Source organism: Rhinolophus hipposideros, assembly GCF_964194185.1.
Source record: "Rhinolophus hipposideros genome assembly, chromosome: 13".
Classification (NCBI taxonomy): Eukaryota; Metazoa; Chordata; class Mammalia; order Chiroptera; family Rhinolophidae; genus Rhinolophus; species Rhinolophus hipposideros.
The window spans coordinates 29,751,432-29,772,280 of record NC_138059.1 but is presented as its reverse complement, the minus strand read 5'-3'; the positions used below and the strand labels follow the sequence as shown (position 1 = coordinate 29,772,280).

The following is a 20,849-nucleotide window of genomic DNA, read 5'->3' as shown; positions in this document are numbered from 1 at the left end:
AGCAAGATAGGAAGTTACATCATAGAAATCCTCTCTTCTGTCCCCTTCAAATACATGAAGCTAAACATAAATTATGAAAGGGCAACAGATTTTAAGAGACTCCCAATATCAACCATGACTGGTTAGAAACAGGAAACATGTCTTTTCAGAGAACTTCTAACTTCAAGCCTGTGCTCATGAGAGTTTAGGACTGCAATTTGCTTTGTGAGGTAGGGTGGGCTTCAGTGTTGGTTAATACTATGCCTCGACACTATCAGTAACCACCAAGCAGCAATTTCTCCCTACTCTGTCATTTAATACTGTGCCTACTATAACAGGAAAAAGAAAAACACCTGTCTAGAATGATTTCTAAATATCTCTAAACTACTTCTGTATCTCTAAACTTCAATAGCTGTGTGACCTAGGACTAGTTACCTAACTTCTTTGAGCCTCTGTTTTCTCACTTTTAAAATTCGATTGATAGTGGTACCTGTGAATTATTGGGAAGATTAAAACAGGTAAAGCATCCACAATGCTTAGGAAAGTTCCTAGCTCATACTAAAATTTCAGTAACAGTTATTATATGAGACATGGAGATAGAGTAGACGCCGATAAATTAATAAGGACATAAGCATTTTAAAGAGGTGGAGGGAAGCAACAGAAAAAGCAAAACTACTAACATAAGAATTTATACACAATGGGGTAATAAATACCATCTACCATCCAACACAAGAGAAATCCTAGAAACTGGTCAAGTGTGTACTTTTTATTTAAGACATGCTTGGAACACTGGTCAAAATATACCCTATAGAAGGATTGATTACACTGTATTATAGTGAAGGACTTCTATATTATATCAACAGTTGTAGAAGACATGAGCACTGTTATCTACTGATTATCGATTGAGATCACCTGTGAGATAGGAGCGACTGGCTGAATAAAACAAGGACAATGGAATCCGGAGGGGCGCCTCAGAGCACATAGTACTTGCAAGGACTCCCTTTGGTGCTCCTGATTCTAGGGAACCCCCAGTTACTTATGTGGTATTACCTTGTGAATTCTTTGCACACTGGTTTTATTTCAGAACATAAACAGTTTTTATGCATTGAATAGATTTTGGGATCATCTCATCTCTAAAGAGTACCCATGAGCCTGTGCCTATTAAGTTTCAAGTTTTGTCACCTTGCCCTGCATAAAAAATATTCTGGAATAAAACCCAGTGTGCAAAGAATTCACAAAGAAACACTACTTAAGTAACTGGGGGTTGCTCAGAAACCAGGAGCACCACAGGGAGTCCAGGCAAATTTCACTAGCAGAAGCTTTAGATTAATAGTGTATATTTGGCAAGTCTGAAAATACATGGCTTCATTTATAACGGTTTTCAGCAAATCATGGAAGTCTATCAGTGACAAGGTTACCATAAGAGAGCTCTGACAGACAAACCTGGATTTAGATTCCAGGATATCCTACGAGACCTGCCAATAATGGAAAACTTGTACACATATACTGGCACAGGAAGTAATAAGGAGAATAGTGAAAGCAGATACTCAGCGTCAACCCAGATGAAACCCAGGGATGAAGTCTTGGGAACTGTCCAAATACTGACGCAGGCCAGTTATTAACACACAGATGTTCAGAAAAGTGGAAGAAGGGTCCCTAGGTCTTAAAGATCCTTATTAAAACATTATATAGAGTAATGAAATCAGACGTGAGAAAACCAAATAAAATAAACAAATATCTGCGAAAGATCTCTAGAGCCTTGCAACTCAAAGTGTGGCCCCTAAACCAGCAGCATTGGCATTACCTGACAGTTTGCAAGAAATACAGAATCTCAGGCCCCATCCAGACTACCAGAATCAACCTCTGCATTTTAATAATATCCCCAAGTGACTTGCATGTATATTAAAGTTTGAGAAACACTGTGCTAAATAAAAGACACTAGAATGTTCAGCTTTAGTTTCTAAACATTCTGACTCAACAAGCTTACAGTCTAGTTAGGGAAACTATCAAATAAATGGAAAAGATGAATGACATTTGAGAATAAATAATCTTATACCTAAAATCTTTTTATTATTGAGTTGTTTTAGCTCTATCATAGATAATACAGCTGTTGTAGAGAATACTTAAAAATTCCAACATTCTGATTGTTATTTAGATTATACAATAGGTAGCCCAAGTCTTTGGACACAGAGAAAGTTATGTCTTCTCCTTCCTCAACTTGGCCTTCCAACAGGCTATACTTAAAAGTAAGAAAAAACAGAAAGTAATGATGGCTACAGAAGTTTAAAGTAAGCTTTTTTACTAATTTACTTTATGAGCATAATAAAAACAGTGCCTTTCCAAAACAAAAACAAAACTCACTACATGTCTATTACCTTAGATATATAGACATGTGTGATTTTTAAAGTGCTTTCACAAATTCCAAAGTAAAATCTTTACCATTTATTACACTAATGATCATGCATACCACCTGAGAGCTTATGCAAAGATTTTAGTAAGCCAAACATGACATTTCCAGCGAGAGAATTAATCAGAATCTATTACCAGGTACAAACTTACCTGCTAGACTGATCCGATGATGGTCGTGGTGGCAGTGGCTCCACTGAAAACAGTTCTTCACTGCCTTGCATGGCGTCTATGCTGGTACTGGCCAGGGTGAAAGGTGCCGTTGGGCGAGCAATGCCCATTCTGACAGGAACGATCAGTGACTCTGCAACATTGCACAATTCTTCCACAGCATAAGGAAGCAGGGCCTGGAATACACGCTTGCATTTTCCAATCGGCTGTGGAATAAAGTTGCTAGAGCAAAAAGGAAAATATAGGAATCTTTTATGAATCCTTTCATATACATGATGTTATAATTTTCACCAAAAAAAATGTGTGCAAAATAATGTAAGTCAAAATCAAAAAGGATGCCTTACTTTTTCTTTTTGGATGAAGCCATTTCCACACTAAGAATGACAAAAACTCTTGCAACTGAACGCAAAAACCTCATTGTCACAGCAATAGCTTCTTCCCTACGTCCAGGTGTGTATTTGTTTTGGAGTTCTTTCACAAGTGTACCTAGTAGAGTATCTAGAAGCTTTAAAAAATTGTAATCATTCTATTAATGTTGAGACACCTCATAAGATGATTAGTCATAAAATAAAAAGTGCTCTAACACCTTTTAAACATTAACAATTCATAATGAAAATCTCAAAGTAAATTTAACCAAAACATTTACAGTCAGTGATTAATTTACGCCACATGCCTACGACAGTGCTTGACCTATAGTAGGTCTCTAATATCTGATTCTTTTTTTTGACCCATTGGCCTATGTATATCAATTATTTAGAAGAACAATACCAAATATATCAAATCAGAGGAAGAATACACTTCTTAATATAGGGGACTTACTGAAATAGCAAAGTAGATTCAACTCTTTATATGAATAAATTTGTAATCTCATCCCTGTCACAACCATTCTTATTACTTTCTGGTCTCACTTCTGAGCATCATCTATCGCAGAGATATTAATTACAGAGAACAACCAATGTCGTGTTATTTTTCTGTTTTTTTAAATGTGACTTAAAATAAGTGGATGAGCTACAACTTGATTCACTAGTCCACTATTATTGGATCCATAAAGTATTTCCATTTTTAAATTTTACATTATTCTCCATATTACATTATTCTCACGTCATAAGTTAGTTATGACAAGTTCTGAGGGCAATGATATTTTTATGGCTGTTGACATCGCCAAGTTGTTTTCCAAAAGAATACCAAGTGGGGTATTTCCAAAAGAATACCCCATCAGTGTATAAGTGTGTTCTTTTTACCATAACCTCATCAGCATTGGGTTTTGCAGTTTGTTTTTTTCTAATTTCACAGCAAAAATGGGTACTTAAAAATGTTTGCACTTAGTAACTATTAATTCTTAACACTGTTCCATAGATTTTTATGCTGTTGTTTTTTTAATACATTTTAGGAATTTATTTAGAATGGAGCTTCTGATGTTAACTGACGTTTAAATCACCCCCAAAATTTCATTCTCCATAAAGTACTGTTTAATTGGAGTTTATAAGTACTTAGGAGTTTGGATTAGTACAATTGTGGGAAGCCAACTAAGAAAAATATCTTTTTCGTGTGCTTGTAAGTAAACATTCAAAGGACTTACCAAGATATCTGCTGTACACTTGACTATAAGGCAATGAGTGAAACAGTCCAGCCGAATCGTGCCGCTTTGCTGATTGAGGTATACTTGCTCTTCTGGCAAAAGATGGCCGATCCTACTGCTGGCACTGAGACTTGATGGGGAAGGAAAGACAGAATGCACTGTAACCACCTACAGTAACATGGGAAATACATAAATCTAAAAAAGTTTTAATGAATACGTACGGGTCTTTATTCTCCTGGGACCCAAACATAATCATAGACTTCAAAGCATTCCAGTCCTGCAGAACACGCTCCAGTGCAAGCTGGGCAAATCGTGGGGGCTCTAAATCATGATCGGGCATATCTGAATCTAAAAAGAAATAGTGCGTAAGACAAAATAAACACCTGCTTTTCGTGTGTGGCTAACTGCGAGATTTGCTCACCTTCAGGATTGGCTGTTTTTCGGTTACGATCCTCCCGGATTCGAGGAGGTCTGTACTGGCAATGCTCTACTGTCTGCCTCGCAACTGTCTGCACTAAAAACAGTAAGAGGTGCTCTCCCCTGCAAAACAACATTGTTGTGAGGGGGGAAAGGCTACTTAACTGTGCTGTGCTTTTTCAATTATGTCCTAAAAACCCCACTTGCCTGCTGTTTGGCAGAGTGACTAGGTTAGTAGCAGTGAGCAGGCGATATAGGAGATCAAGACGAGCAGATTTCTGTCCAGCAATTAGAGTTTTACATTTACATTTCTCCCAACAATCACAATAGGCTGTCGGTGATGTCCGTTTGAGTCTAGAAAGAATTCATACACAAGTATAAAAACTGAAATTTTTAAAAACGACAAAGGCACTCAGGCACTGCAAATGTTAGTGCTGGGGTATTTTACTGTTTCTTAGGCCTGTGAAAGCTAATAAACTAGCCATGTTAACTCCACTGATAGATTGCAAGGTTATTACATTGAGTTTAAGATGTAAATGAGGCAGAAGCCAAACATTCACTCTGATTCTCTTAATGCCTACAGCGATTTCCTGCTGGTGAACCCTACTACAGGGCCTACGACTGGCTGGAGAGCACAGGCAAAAACAGTCTGTGGATGTGTATCTCTAACGATTAATCTGATGCTAGTCACAATGTGTGATCACACATTCCTTTGCATATTAGCTTACTTTCATTTAAAGGACAAACATTTCAAAGTACACTGTAAATCAAGAACAATATTTTAAAACATAAACTGGCTGAAAGAGAGCAACTTGAGAAAACCTCATGCTTTCTGAATTATGAAACAAAACATAACTTGGTATAGATTATTTCAATATAGCAACATGAATCTAAAGTTTATAATGTTAAAATAAACTAGATTGTACTCACTTGCAATCATGACCTTTATGACAAACCCTTGCACATTCCGTGCAACAACAGAGTGACTCCAGCAAGCCACAAGTTCGACACTCAAAAATATCCTGAAATTGAAAGGATATACTTTTTTAAAGAATGGTATGTATATCTCATCATTCTAATTATTTCTGCTAGTTTCTAAAACAATTCAATCACAATTATAGCAGAGCAAAATTAATGTAATCTGGAAACAGTCACAGCGAATACATATTTTACAATATTAGACAAATGAAAATCAAATATTACCAGTAGGGTAAAAGTAATTTACATTATCCAACAAAAGTATAACAGTTATAAAATCTCTATTAAGAGTTGTGGATCAGATTACAATATCCAGTGAAGATTTCTCATTTTCATGATGTCCCCTAACTAATTTAACAATCAATTCCTTTGCCTCATTTGTTTAGCAATTAGATAAAAATTAATTTTCTCTGGAGAATTTTATAACTAGTGATGGTCAAAGGGAAAAACAAAATCCTGAAGACAGCATAAATACAGGGAAATGTAAAACACTACCTGGTTAATGTGCTCTGCTCCAGTCCACGTAAAACTGCAGGTATCATTACAACATAAGACATATAAAGGAGAGTCATCAGGGTTGGTACCTGATGGGCAAACCATTCCCATAAATACATCTTCCTCTTTTTCACTTGAGGATACTTCAGCTAAAAATATTAAGAACACAGTAATTCATACATCAAGAAAGGACTTAATCACAGCTATCTACTACTTTCCTCAAATGGAAAAGCTCTAACATTTACACAGTATAAATCAGAAACTACTATATATTAATATAAAAACTGATATACAGTTAACACGCAAGGAAATCCAGTCAATTCTGGTGCAAAGTAAAACAAAGCGTAATTATCTCATAACCACAAATGAGGACAATACAAATGCATCACACATTGGAAATTGGCCACCTGAGTCTCTAGCTCTGCCTTATGCAGCTAGGATTCGTAAGGTCCAACTCTATTTAACAAAGAATAGACAACCACGTCAATTATTTACAGCCACTATTTTAAAAAGGATAACTACTTTAATCTTTTAAAAGATGGATGGCAGGAACTGATATTCCTTAATGCTTTCTATTAAACAGAAATTCCAAGTCAGAAGGAAGAACAATTAAGACAACTGGGCTATAATTTCTATAAAATTGTATCACTACCACCATTTTAACCACTAGCAGGTTCTATCAGTAATCCATCTTTATATTCACAAGATAGATCATTATACTATTCCATTATGGATATTTTTTTAAATTTATGAAATTTATGCCAGCTGCTTTTTGATGGAAAGTTAGAAGACATAATACACTTGAAAAAAGTATAAAGATATGCATTTTACACACACACCAACACATACACAAAAGAATTATCTTGGTAGTATCTAATCAATTACATCATTTCCATATACAGAAATTAGGTTTGAATAACTATGGTATTATGAGTATAGATGAAAATCTATTAAAATTTAAAAATAAACAACTCATTTAGGACTTGAAATAAATCACCTTTTGCAATTTTCTGGGCTGTTTCTAAGATGGTAATGGCAGCAGGATAAGCTCGGCCACTTACAGCTGACATAAATGGGGTCATCCCTCTTGCATCCCTAAAACGAAAAAAATTATACATGAAAACATTAATTATCAATTACTTTTGCATACTGATTATAAAAGAAGTACATGTTCATGGGGACACAAAAACTAGTTATATTTTATTAAATAATGTACTCAAAAGAAAATCACTGGTGGTATTTTCTGGTCTCATATTATCTCACTTAAGAAAGAAAGCCACCCCTGGAAACCTTGTCTTTCTAAACCAGGCTCTCCTTTCTTTTAGTGACACTATAAACCAGTGAGGGCTCTAGGATCAAACTAATACTTTCTAAATGTGGGTTTAGGCAGGTATAGCCTCCACCGCATGCGACTGTGAAGATTAAATAAATTATTATTTAAAATTGTTACTTAAAAAAGCTTTTCGCACAATGCCTGCCAAATAGCATGTACTTAATAAATGTTAGCTATTATTAGTATGTATTTTCTCTTAAACACATGCCTTCAGTATTCTTCACTGAATTTCTATTTCTTCCTGGATTTCCTCAGCTATTCTTGACTCCATCTCTAATCCACCATAACAACCACCACTTCTATGATGATAATACAGTTCTAACATGTACACTAGCTTATTTGATATATCTACTTGGGATTTCCCAATGAACCCTCACATTCAACCTATCTAACCACTAATATCATCTTTCTCCCCAAACCTATTCTCTACCTTACTTCTCTATGTCTGCCAACAGTATCTCTGTCCCTAGTAACTAAGACAAAAAAACTTGGATTCTTCACGAAGTCTTCCTTCTAAATCAATTTTTTACATTTGCATCTAATCTCTTGTCCATTTTCAACAACTCTCTAGCTCAGTTTATTGCAACACACACAGTAAAGGCTATACAAAACATATGACTCTAGTCTCTACTCTTGCCTATTTTAATCCTTTTTTATACTAACTATAATCACATTATTATTCTTATAAGCCCACTTACATACTATTATTACATTCTAAACAAAGCCAGATAATGGCTAACTTTTAAAAAAATATTTATTGTTATGAGCTTGTAAAGAAAGATAAACAATCACGCTGAAAACAGGGATATAATCTATTAATGGTTAATCAGCATTTATCACAGAATATTTATCAAGAATTGCATAATCTCATGATGATGCATTCTGCAAGCCATTAAGATTTCCAAAGAAACCATAAGAATAGAATCATCCACAGTTTTAAAATATAGATTACAGGCCCCATCCCAGACCTGCTATCATACTTTTAATGTAGAGCTTAGGGAAGAATGTATAATTTTTTAGGTTCTCCAGGTGACAGAACTAATTTATGGATTCACATTTGAGAATAATAACATTGTGATCTTTTTAACATATAAACATACAAACTGATCAAGCTAACATAAAATCACTTTGTATTCATTTAATGTACACTGTATTTTATTGAGAAGACCACTTTCACTGAAGAGAGCTTAGTAGCAGAGGGGAAACAATGCTAGATTCTGATAAATTATTTTAAATTCACTTAAGATAATTGCTGTCCATACATTGCAGGATCAACTTAACTTAAAAGGAGCTAAATTGAATCTTCCTATCAAAAGTATATTAAACTTCTTACTTGGCAGAGAGAAGTTCCCGTAGATAGGGCTGCAGAACAACACTGTCACATAATAATTTTAATATAAAGTGAGCATTGGCCTTTCGATCCTTGGATTCTACTACAGATGGCTCTGTGGAAGGGCCTGTAATGAAGCAGATCCATTTGGTAACAAAACACGAGTAAACAAGATAGAGTAAAAGAATATTCTGGAATAACATACCAGGTATCTATTAATTAAACCACCATAAAAACATTTTAGTATTAGTAATAAATTAATAACTTCCTTATAGAGAACTTAAACACATTAATACATTATAGAAATCTCAACTGGTGAAAGGTATGTACTTACACACCACAATTTCACTGATATATGGAAGATAATTCAGAGAATTAGATGCTTTTCAAACCAAGGAACATCTCCTTGAGATAAAGTGTGGATATGTAAAAACTATATCCAAAGCGTGTTCTATCTTCCAAATGCCTAAGCAGATAAAGGAGTACAGATTCTCACCTGGAATGGTGGAGGTGCTTGGTCCTTGACTGGTGCCAGTCGCTGCTGTGGTAAGAGATCCCACAGCAGGGGCCAGGATAAAATCAATGTCACCATCTTTCAGTAAACAGAACAGCAGGATGTATATCATTATAGGCAACATATCCCTAACATGTTCTCTTAGCTGGCCTTAGTGCTTTTCTGTGCAAGCCAAACATCAAATCGGACAGAGGTTTAAGCATAAATTTCTTAACTATAACAGAAGGAATCCACTAGGCAATTCATTGACTTATTTTGATGTATTACACTAGGTATCTTCTTACAAGTATGGAAATACATACTTCAATAAGAGGGATACCTGACAAGAGTTTCTAGAATTTTAATTTTTAAATTACAAACCTCTTAAACCAAATCTTTGTAACTAAATTAGTTGTAATACTCATTATGCTACTTTCAAATATTTCCGATTTCTCAATATCCCATTAAAAGGCTCGATTTCTTTTCTTTCATGACCTTGTCTTTTTGTTAAAAACTAAATAAAATAACAGATCTTACCAGGATCCATCGCAGGAGGGTCAGGAACCCAACTGGGGGGAGCGATGGGGGGTGACACTGGGTCCTGATGGTCACTGGATGAAGCTCCAGCTTCATGTCTACCCAAACCAGCAGCTCTCAATGAACGCCTCATCATTTCCCGTAACCTCAAACTAGAAGAACAGGGACAAAATCAGAACTCACTGCCATGTCTTAAATGTAATACAAGGTGCACAGAACTCATCTGAGATCAAAGTTTTTTCTATAAGCAAATACTCCAGGCAAGGGCAGTGAAGCACAAATGCCAATTCTGGAATCACAGAGTAAGTCAATGAGGGACAGAAATGAAACTGGGGACTCCTAGTACCCAGTTCAGCATTAAAAGCACTATTTTAAGCTCCCACACAAACTTAAGCACAGGGAACAAACATTGCAGTGAAGTAAGATTAGAAAATAATCTCTCATACAGTTAAATGAACAGCTGAACATTAAAAAAAATTTTTCTGTCCCGTTTATATAATCAGTAAGAATTCAGTTTAATAATAGACATCAGCAAACATACTAATTAGCACAAAACCAATAGTTAGCCTACTAAATCCCTTTTCTGTGATCTAAAAAGCAGTTGAACTAATATCCACACAGTAGTTTTAAAGACCAATTTAGATTTATTTTTTATACAAAAAAAAAAAAAGGTTTTTTTTAACAGTACAGCTTGCATCCCAAGGAAATTAATGAATGAAACTAGAACTTGTAAAATGTATTGTTAGATTAATGTCTGGGCATGATTTTTTTGTCCTGCTATACAAAAATAAAAATAAAAACTATTGCACACATGTGCACATCACAAAAAAGAAAAAGAAATAATCACAAATACAGACCTCGTTAGGGGAACTGCTTAACTACCTATACAAAAATCTAAACGTCTGAATAAAGCTTACAAAGACTACAAAACTAATACATTAAGAACTAACAGCAATTAGGAGAGAGCACGTAAGGCAAATCCCTTCAACTCAGCCACAATTTTAGAGCTTCTAAATAAATAAGAAGTAAAAATTCTATTTTAAGGCCCGGCAACACATAAGGGACTTCATTTTCCCGTGCAGATTTAATCCCAAAGATATGACATTTCTGATGTGAAAGACCTAACAGCTTACCAGGTGAGCATTAGATGTCTACAAATAAGTAATTTAGAAAGATTTTTATTAATGTTTGAATCTCTGATTATAATGATTATTTAATCCGAGAGTAAATGTGTTTTTCCATAGCAATACATTTTCAATTTTATAAGGAAATTTCTATTTAAAGCATTTACAAAAATTTCTTTTAGAGGCTACTTTCAGGAACACATCTATTTTATAAGGCTTTTGCATGATGATGTACCTTTGGGAACAGAAACATTCTTTGGAAGACTGCAAGGTAAATTTTCATGTCTCAAATAATGTATTAGTTATTATAATATTCACATTAAAAAATACCTATAGTAAATTCTTTTATGGTATCAATGTCTTCTCTCTCCCAATTTAGAAATCTGAGTTTAAGAGATTTTAGAACATGGAAGGGAGCAGGGCACAGTGATTCTTTCAGTCGAGGTCACGCCCTTTCCAAAGACAGCCCCCACAGAGGAGCAGGCTCCTTACCAGTAACAGCACATACCAGGGTGACTGGTCACACTGTGATGCTCCTATACAATTTTAATGAAGCTCGACTTAGACAGTAGGTATCCTAACGTGTCTTATTCAAAACACACACAGAGAGAGAAAAATCAGCAATAATTGGGAGGCACTGCAAATAACCTGAAAATAAACGCATGTTTTGGGCTTATCAAGAAGAATGCTTACACCAGGGTCACAAATTCAATGCCGACTGGGCCCGGAAGATAAAATAAATTGAGAAAAGGGCAGTCAGGTGTAAGACGTGGGGAGTAATGGCAAACTAGAGGCATACATGCTCATCTAAAGGCACTCAAATTTTAAAGAGAAAAAGAATTTAACATTGCACAGGCCAAACAAAACATATGTGGGCTATTCTCCAACCTCTAGCTTAGAGTAGATTAAAAATAAATGAAGATAAATGGAGACCATAGTCTCATCTTGAACTTGCAAACTCCCAACTTTGTTGTTCTGATGTAGTAAATTCAATGTTAAATGAGGGGGTCATTCCTTGTCTTTTAAAAAAAATCGTCCTTAACCTCTTTTCTTCATTAGGTCTTGGGAACATTTTTAAGTACAATGCCCAGCTCCTCATACAGATTCTTTAAAAACAAAAACAAAAAACAAAAAAAAGAAAATTATTCTTCAAGATGTTGTACACAATTCATGAAGATTCACCTGAATCCTCAGTGGCTGAGGACAATACTGAGGAGATACCACCTTGGCTGCTAAGATTCAGAGTTTTGACATTTCTTCGTATAGGCTTGCCTGGAGTCATCGTATTTTCTGATAATATGGAAGAATTCAAGGATGATGAAATTTCCTCTTTGTAAGCACGTTATATCCATGCTACAGAAGCCTTAGAATCCAGTCATGTTCAAACATACCACTGTGACAAAAAAGCGAAGGTCATGTGTCTTCCAGATTAACAATCTCTAGAGCACATACACCTGCAATCAGATGCATCAATCAAGCTTTCCACTAAATCTGCCCTTTGTACTCAGGAACTATTGAGTCACATAACAAAACTTCTGAGTCAAATCATCATCTGAAGGCATTTAACAGTACTTCAGTCAACATTGAAATTGCATCAGTTTTGAGCTTACAGCTCATGAATCCCAGCCTGCATACTCATCAAGGGGCATCGCCTAGAAAATCCATTGTAGGCTAGAGGAGGGTTTCACTTCAATGAAGCAGAGTCTGTGGACTTCCTACTGCCCGGCGTGGATAATAAGACTCCTGTGCTTTCATCTGTTCAATCGGCAGCCCTGAGTTTGAACTGGGTAAGAGCACTGCAGTGAAATCTTCGGCAAATGCCTCAAAGGAGCTTACTCTGCAAATTATTTCTGTGAGCAACACATCACCCACTCTTGAAGCTCCTTTTAGTCTTTGCCTTCAAAATAATCCTTATATGAAAAAAGGTGGCAGCACTGGCATTGGACCAACCATATCAGAGTCCAACTTGATTTGCACCTGGATTTTCCCTGAGGAAATGAAATACCTGACATAATTCAGACACTAATTTCTTCATGAAGAATTTAAGTTGCTCTCCATTTTAGACCAAACACTTTACTTAGTGTAATCTTAAAGAAATAAGCTGGTGATTATTCCCATTTTGTGTAGTCTACATAATGATTTTTACTGTTTTAAGTTATAATTTAGTCACCCAAAAATAGTTTCTGATAAATCACATTTCAGGATATTTTTGAACCTGGGAATCTATCAAGTTTATACCAATTTTAGAAGAATCATTTTTAAAGGGATTGGAACAGAAAATAGGCAACGATAGTCTTCATTTTGAGTAGACTTTACAACCTATCACACTAGCACAGCGAGCAGTGCTTCCATTAATGATCTGTCAAGTATCCAAAAATTTTGGCTGTCATGTCTAACATAAATGAAGCTTTTTCTTCAGAAAACAACTATATCCTGAATTCTTTATACTCTTCATCTATTCAAACACCTAGTAATTTTTAATGTGTTATTAAGATTTGTCCGTCCCACAAACTCAGAAGGCCTGAAAATTTTTACCATTCATAATACACACCAGCCTTTCATTTCTTCCCAGATCATTAAGACATCTGAGAAACTGACCTAAATAAGTAAAATGAAAATAAAAGATTGAGGCTCTTTCAATTATCATCAGCTGTTCTCCAACTAAAGGAAATAACTTCCTAGGAAACAAGAATGATAAATTTAAAACACATTCAAAGAATAAGTATGAACTACTTGTCTAAATTATCTCAAATTTTTGAAACATCTTCGGTCCTATTGTTCTACACTTAAACTCTAAGTAGATTATCATCAGATATTTTTCCCAGAGTGCTATTGGAGAAACAAAAACAAAACAAAAAGGACCCACCAACTCATGCATACAAAAGGTAAGAGATACATTTCTTTCTGTTTTCGCCAATTAAACTTTCCTGGTAAAAATCACATTACCTTCGGCTACTTGATGATCCAGCCCGATTACCTGGGCCATTACTTGAAACAACTGATATTGCATTTGCAATGGCCTCAACAGCAGAAAGCCTTTCGGCAAATGTATTTCTTTCAGAGCGCTCTGCTTCTGAAAAAGAAGAGAAAAACATTAAGATCGACTTAAACTTCAAAATTAACTAATAGGTTTAAGTACGCATAGGCCATTAAATGCTATGTATTTTAGTGCTCTAATTTACATAGTAGAGATAATAGCTTATTTTTTCCTTCTTAGAGCAGTAAGCACTTAAGATAGATTGAACTATGATCTTTAATATATGAATTATTTCTTTATTCTACCTTATTTTTCAACCCGCAAAGGTCAAAAATATGGTTATTCATAGTAGAATGACATATAGATTCCACTACAAAGAAAAAGACCCCACATATCAGTACTTCAATCTTATATTCCTTTAATGATAATGAGATAAAAGTGAGAAACCTGCAAACCACACTACTCCAAAATGTAGCTACCAGAGTATCATTGGGCAGAATTCAAAATAAGGAAAAACATTATGAATTACACAGTTGCACTTTAGGTTTTCAGTTTCCCCCCTTCATTCAGCCAATTAAATACTTCACGGCAAAAAAAAAAAAAAGCTCATTTACTTTTCCAAAAACATCTTAACAACTCATTCAGTTATCTTTCCTTCTATATTCTGAAAATTGAGATAAAGGTTGCCTCAGTATAACTTGCCTTCATTTTCTAAATAATTCTCATGGTAATAAAAGTCATCTGCAATAAAAAAATCAGTAAAGTTCATTAAGTATTACATATACAGTTTTTATAGATCATAGAGAATAGAACTCAAAACAACAAAAACACATTGGTAAAAATTTTATTTGCTTATGTCACATACTCAACCTAACAAGAGGACAGGAGTTTATACCATCTGAAAATGTCAAAACTCCTAAATTTTACAAAATAAACTAAAAGTACACATAAATTCTTTATAGTAATTTTTTTCTTTCCTTTAACAGTTGTTATATTTTCAAAATTGCCTAAAATTCTTTTTAAAGATTTTGACAATAGTTCTTAATCTCACCCTCTTCTTCTTTAGTTTCCTTATTGCTGGTTGGAAAGCAAACTGATACACAAGCATGCAAAATATTTCGGTTTCCATCACATCTGTGGCTGATAAATGTCTGTAGCATCTGTAGATTCTGCTCTAAAACAACCGCTTGCTCAAGATTCATAAGGTATTGTCGACAGGCCTCATAGTCACAGCGTAGGATGTGCTGCATTAAGGTTTGTTTCTGTGCTCAGACAAATGAGGAAAAAAACTGCAATGAATCTGAATAGCACATGACATATGTGAAAAACTTCTCGTGGCCAACACTATCATTGGCAGAATTCAAAATAAGGGAAAACGTTATGAATTACACAGCTAACTCTGCAAATAAGCAGAGACAATTTCAGGTAGCCTAGCAAAAGGAGTTGAACTTAAGGGGTATCTTTAAAACCTTGTACAACTGACAGGAATGGAAAAGGGTGGGTAGATTTTCTGTAAAGGACCAGTAAATATTTTAGCTTTTGCAATAAACTGAACTCTGTGGCTACTGTAGGAAAGCAGCCATATACGAGGGGCTGGATTTGACCTGCAGGCCCTATTTTATCAAACCCTGGTTACATTATACAGTACATAACTATCAAATTAGAACCCTAATAGTATTGTTAACCAGTTAAGCAAAGGGTATACATTTTATTTCAGGCTTACTCACACCCTCTTAAAGGTTGTATCACACTGAGGTACATGAAAACCAAACCTTAAATTCCCCAGAATCCTGACATATGCAATCCCTCAAAGGCGACAACAAATGTACTTCAACGTTAAAGACAGGGGCATAGAAACTATCATTAACAAACTGAGAAACAGCATGCTATAGAGTGAACGTGTGTCCCTCTCAAAATTCCTATGAAAAAACTCACTCAACTCAACTCCAAAAAAACAAACAACCCAATTAAAAAATGGGCAGAGGACATGAAGAGACATTTTTCTAAAAAGGACATACAGATGGCAAACAGACAATATGAAGAAATGCTCAACCTCACTAACCAACAGAGAAATGCAAATAAAAACCACAATGAGATACAACCTCACCCCAGTCAAAATAGCTATCATCAATAAATCAACAAACAACAAGTGCTGGCGCAGATGTGGAGAAAAGGGAACGCTAGTGCACTGTTGGTGGGATTGCAGATTGGTGCAGCCACAATAGAAAACAGTATGGAGGTATCTCAAAAATCTGAAAATGGAACTACCCTATGATCCAGTAATTCCACTCCTAGGTATCTATCTGGAGAAATCCAAAACTCCAATTCAAAAATCGTTGTGCACTCCTATGTTTATTGCAGCACTAGACACAATAGCCAAGACATGAAAACAACCGAAATGCCCATTGGTAGATGACTGGATTAAGAAACTGTGGTACATTTATACAATGGAGTATTACGCAGCCATAAAGAAAGAAATCTTACCATTTGCAACAACATGGATGGACCTAGAGAACATTATGTTAAGTGAAATAAGTCAGACAGAGAAAGACAAATACCATATGATCTCACTTATATGCGGAATCTAAAGAAAAGAATAAGTGAATGAACTAATCAGAAACAGTTTTGGAGACAAAAAGGAAAACCTGAGGGTTGTTAGATGGGCGGGGGGGGTGGGGATAAGGGGGAAAGTGAGGGGATTAGAAAACAGTCGGTAACCACAAGATGGCCACGGGGTTTTGAAAATTAATTTGGGGAATGTAATCGATTATGTTGTAAAGATTTTGTAGGGTATCCGATGGACACTTGTCTCATTAGGGAGACCACCTCAGGGAAGATGTAGATGCCTGATCACTGCAATGTACACCTGAAGTTGAACAATAATGAATGCCAACTATAATTTTATATATATATATATATATATATATACATATATATATATGTATGTATATACTTACAAGAAGCGGAGTATAGCATTAGGAATAGAGACAGTGGAAATATAATGGCTCTGTCGATGTCAGAGGGATAGTGGATGGGGGAGGGGGTTTACACAGTGTGAGGGATGTAAATGATAAATGTCTAAGTATTACTTTGTCTTGTGCACCTGAAACTAATTAAAAAAAAATTCCTATGTTGAAACATAATCCCCAATGTGATGGTGTTTAGAGGTGGAACCTTTGGAAGGAGATTAGCTCATCAGGTGGAGCCCTGTGGGCTTAATGGGATTAAAAGGGGCTGAAGTGACCAGAGTTTCCCCTTCTACCATGTGAGGACATATGGCTATCAATGAATGAGTAAACAAACCCTCACCAGACACCAAATCTGTTCACCCCTTGATCTCGGACATCCAGCCTCCGGAAATGTGAGAAAAAAATTTCTGTTGTTTATAAGTCACTTGGTCTATAGCAGCCTGTACAGACTAAGACACAGCATGAACATACCAAGGAATTTAATGTACTTCTTTCAGAATATAAAACTGTAATTGTGGGTATTTAATGGAATGAATGTAAAGCATTAGTTTTGGAAAACAAGTAGTATTGTTCATTTTAACTAGAATGAGGAACTGGAAGAAAGCAGGTGGGAAAAGAGTATGTGGGAATACAAAGGGAAGAAAGAAGAAAGATGGATTTGAACAACTTGCTTTAAACTGCCTAAATAACCTATCCCTTCCCCCAACTTCACGGGGAGAAAGAGAATGGGGGTGGGGGAAGCACAAGAAAATACAGCTAAAAACTATTTCCAGCACCTGGAAATATGCCATTTTGATTGTGAAACTAAAAGTAAGGCTCTGAGGTGAGCCCATCAATTTCAAGTTCCAGTTTAAGAGTATGAGGTAGGCCACCTAAGACTAACCTGGCCAAAAGTCTGGTGACATATATACATTCATCAGTATGTTGACAGAATATGTCAAATTATAAAAAGCACAGTACGAGTATGAGCACTGTGTCTCTAAACATCACAGACAGATAGACAACTCCTAAGTATATTTCTCCAGTTTGGTCCTCTCTCTCCTGGTCTTCAGACTTATACATCCAACTCTGTATTTACCATCTCCTCTTAGATATCTGGTAGGCATCTTAAATCTAACACGTCTACCTTAAACTCCTGATATCAACCCCCAGCCTGCTTCATCCCTAAATGGCAACTTCATTCTTCCAAAACCTTTCACCCTCTTACTTCCTCTATCTGACACTATATTATATTTAGTGATAAGCAAATCCTACTGACTCTAGCTTAAAACATATCTAGTAAATCCTGAATCAAATCACTTCTCACTCAGAACTGTACCTACCTCCTGGGCTAAGCTACCATCACCTCCTCCCTGAATTATTTTACTAGTTTCCAAACTGGTCTCAATACTTCCACCTTGTCCCTCTAGTATTCTCAGCATGTCAGCATGATCTTCTCTAAGTCAAATCAGGTCAATCTCTGCTCAAATTGTTCCAATAACTTCAAATGGCATTGCCTCCACTTCTAACAAACACATCAACCACATGTTCAAAACTAAACTCCTCCTCCCTTACCCCATTTGTTCTTCCTCCTCTTCTTTACATCAACTACACCCAAATCGGAAGCTTTATAACTCCTTTTTTCATTTTATGCTGACATCTATCTAGTCATCAAACTTTATAGTTTCTACTTCCTTAGTATCTCTCAAATCCACCCCCTCTTCCTCATTTCCAGGAGTTTAAGCTTACTTTGTTTTCCACCTGGATTTGTATTAGCCTTTTTACCTGGCCTCTGAACTTCCGTTCTCTGTTCACTGCTGATCCTCTTTGTGAAAAGCCAGCTTAAAATCCTTCTCCTCCTACTTTTCAGGGGAACTCTAACAAGGCACCCTAGTGCCTTTCTCCAGACTTATCAGTGCCACTCACTAACCCTGGAGTCCTACCTTCTGGTTCTATCAAAAGAAGGTACAAAGTCTCTTGTACTGGGACAAGTCCCACCTTTATCCTGTGTCTAGGAGACCCCTATCTGATCATTTAAAGCTGTACGCAGGCATCACCTCCTCAGTTAAGCCTTCTCTACAGTCACAATCTAATTTATATCCCTCCTTTTGTGCTCCCACAACACTGTACATGCCTTTCTCAAACACTTAAGTTACACATAATCATCTACTTATCCATCTCTCTTGTCCTCGTAGACTATAAGGCACTGTAGAGAAGGGGCAATGAGTAATCGACTCAAGATTGTTTCCCTAGACTCTAACAGTGTCTTCCAAATTCAAATACCTAGCGGTTTCAAAAGCCAAATTACCTCTACAGCCATGATGATAACAGCAGCTTTCTTTTTGATTGTTGAGTTGGCAGGAAGATTTATTAAAGAATGTACACCCATTCCAAGACTGCTAATAGGTGGAAGATCAAGCCAATCAGGATCCCTTATTCCTCCCATGCAATCTTTGGCCATTGGGTAGATAGTACCATTTCCATCTCGAAGAATAATAGGAGACTCCTATAACAGTGGGGAAATAATAAAGTTTAGTTCCCAATCAAAATGTATCCCTGAATTTTTACAATACGTATATTTATTCAAATCAGATTAGTGTCTTATATATATACATATATATATATGTTAGTAATAATGATCAAATAAGAAACCTATTATTAAAATGTGCTGAAAATTCTACATTCTTCAATAGTTTAATAACAAGCAAATTAGACCAAACTCTACGCTTTGTAAAAATGCCAATGTTGTCATGTCACTTTAGAAAAGCAAAAATAATCTCTGTACCTGTCCAGCAGTAAAAATGGCTACATTCCTCTCATTCTGACCAAGGAAAGCAATGCTGCTTGTAGGGAAATTATTTTCCTGTTCTGCTTTTCCTGTAGCAAGATCAAAGATACAGTACCGTACCCAATTTCCAGTCTTCAAAACAGCATGCACACCTTCAGAAACACAAATGTAAAAAAAAAATTAAAAAATTTGTTATGTCTTTAGTAATCTCCAATAATCACCTACAAAATTAATTTCAATCTCTCTGGCCACATTTGTAAATCAATCCCAACATATACATTTTATTCCATTGCATTACACACAGGGGACAAAAATTGCCAAATGCCCCAAACCACTTTACTCTGTTTATTTACTGAAAAAGTATTAATGGAATAGAGAGTATGCCAGTTGAAAAACTTATAGAATATTTACCTTTGGAATCTACATTCACTGCTAATATTTCTGTTTTTTCAGGTATGCAGAGCTTTTTAGGAGTCCTTTGGAAACAGTCAGGAACTTTTGGTGTTCCACCAGTTTTGACAACCTGCGTGACACGAAAGGAATTTTGCTCTCAAATTCCCTAACATTCTCAAGGAGTTGGTCCCAATATGAACCCGCTGACTGAATCCTCTAGACTTACCTGCAGTTCATCAATTCTAAGTAACCTACAATCCTGCAGGAGAGAAGAAGGGTCCGCATCTGAACCAGAGCTGCTCTGACAGTTTGTATTACTAGACGTTCCTGGAAATCTTACAGCAACATAGGCACCATCCACTTTTAGTACCTAGACACACAGGTGAACATGCTAAATATTAATCACTTATATGAAATCAATATGCAAATGATATTCATTGGATTAATTTAACATCGAAGGCATTTAATTCCTTATGAGTTTATTTCTTCAATGATCACCACCAAGTTATAAAATTTACCTGAACAGATTCACCAAAACTTTATTGTTGATGTCTTTATTCAAGGCTTATTTTCTAGAGAAAAACTGACCCGCATAACCAGTGATTATAGTCTGTGGATGTTTAGCAATCAACTGAAAATATCTTAATGTCATCCTTTTTACTTAGTTTAGAGCCCTGCTGTGCAAATGAACTTTTGCAAAGATGCTAATATTCTATACCTGCGCTATCCAATATGGCAGCCAGGAGCCCGAAATGGTTACTGAGCAACTGAAATGGAGCTAATGTGACTGACTTTAATGCAGTGAGCCACACACAGAACTAGGAGCTACCGTACTGGACAACACAGGTACACAGTCAGCAATGCACAGAAAGACAAGCACAGGACTTGAAACCAGAAGACT

The 20,849-nt window shown here is 35.9% G+C and overlaps 1 protein-coding gene across 3 annotated transcripts in view; it reads right to left on the bottom strand.

Annotated features, from left to right (window-relative positions):
- UBR5 (ubiquitin protein ligase E3 component n-recognin 5) overlaps positions 1 to 20,849 on the bottom strand; it is a 126,305-nt gene that overhangs the window by 32,474 nt on the left and 72,982 nt on the right. For all 3 annotated transcript variants that reach the window (XM_081070096.1, XM_081070097.1, XM_081070098.1), the window contains exons 17-34: positions 20,175 to 20,318; positions 19,967 to 20,078; positions 19,553 to 19,707; positions 19,076 to 19,273; positions 14,871 to 15,081; positions 13,789 to 13,915; positions 9,719 to 9,870; positions 9,185 to 9,280; positions 8,692 to 8,815; positions 7,023 to 7,120; positions 6,026 to 6,174; positions 5,483 to 5,574; positions 4,760 to 4,906; positions 4,557 to 4,675; positions 4,357 to 4,483; positions 4,136 to 4,265; positions 2,901 to 3,061; positions 2,539 to 2,778 (exon numbers count right to left, since the gene is read on the bottom strand). In XM_081070096.1, coding sequence (XP_080926222.1) covers positions 2,539 to 2,778; positions 2,901 to 3,061; positions 4,136 to 4,265; positions 4,357 to 4,483; positions 4,557 to 4,675; positions 4,760 to 4,906; positions 5,483 to 5,574; positions 6,026 to 6,174; positions 7,023 to 7,120; positions 8,692 to 8,815; positions 9,185 to 9,280; positions 9,719 to 9,870; positions 13,789 to 13,915; positions 14,871 to 15,081; positions 19,076 to 19,273; positions 19,553 to 19,707; positions 19,967 to 20,078; positions 20,175 to 20,318 — 2,582 coding nt within the window. The remainder of the gene's footprint in view (positions 1 to 2,538; positions 2,779 to 2,900; positions 3,062 to 4,135; positions 4,266 to 4,356; positions 4,484 to 4,556; positions 4,676 to 4,759; positions 4,907 to 5,482; positions 5,575 to 6,025; positions 6,175 to 7,022; positions 7,121 to 8,691; positions 8,816 to 9,184; positions 9,281 to 9,718; positions 9,871 to 13,788; positions 13,916 to 14,870; positions 15,082 to 19,075; positions 19,274 to 19,552; positions 19,708 to 19,966; positions 20,079 to 20,174; positions 20,319 to 20,849) is intronic.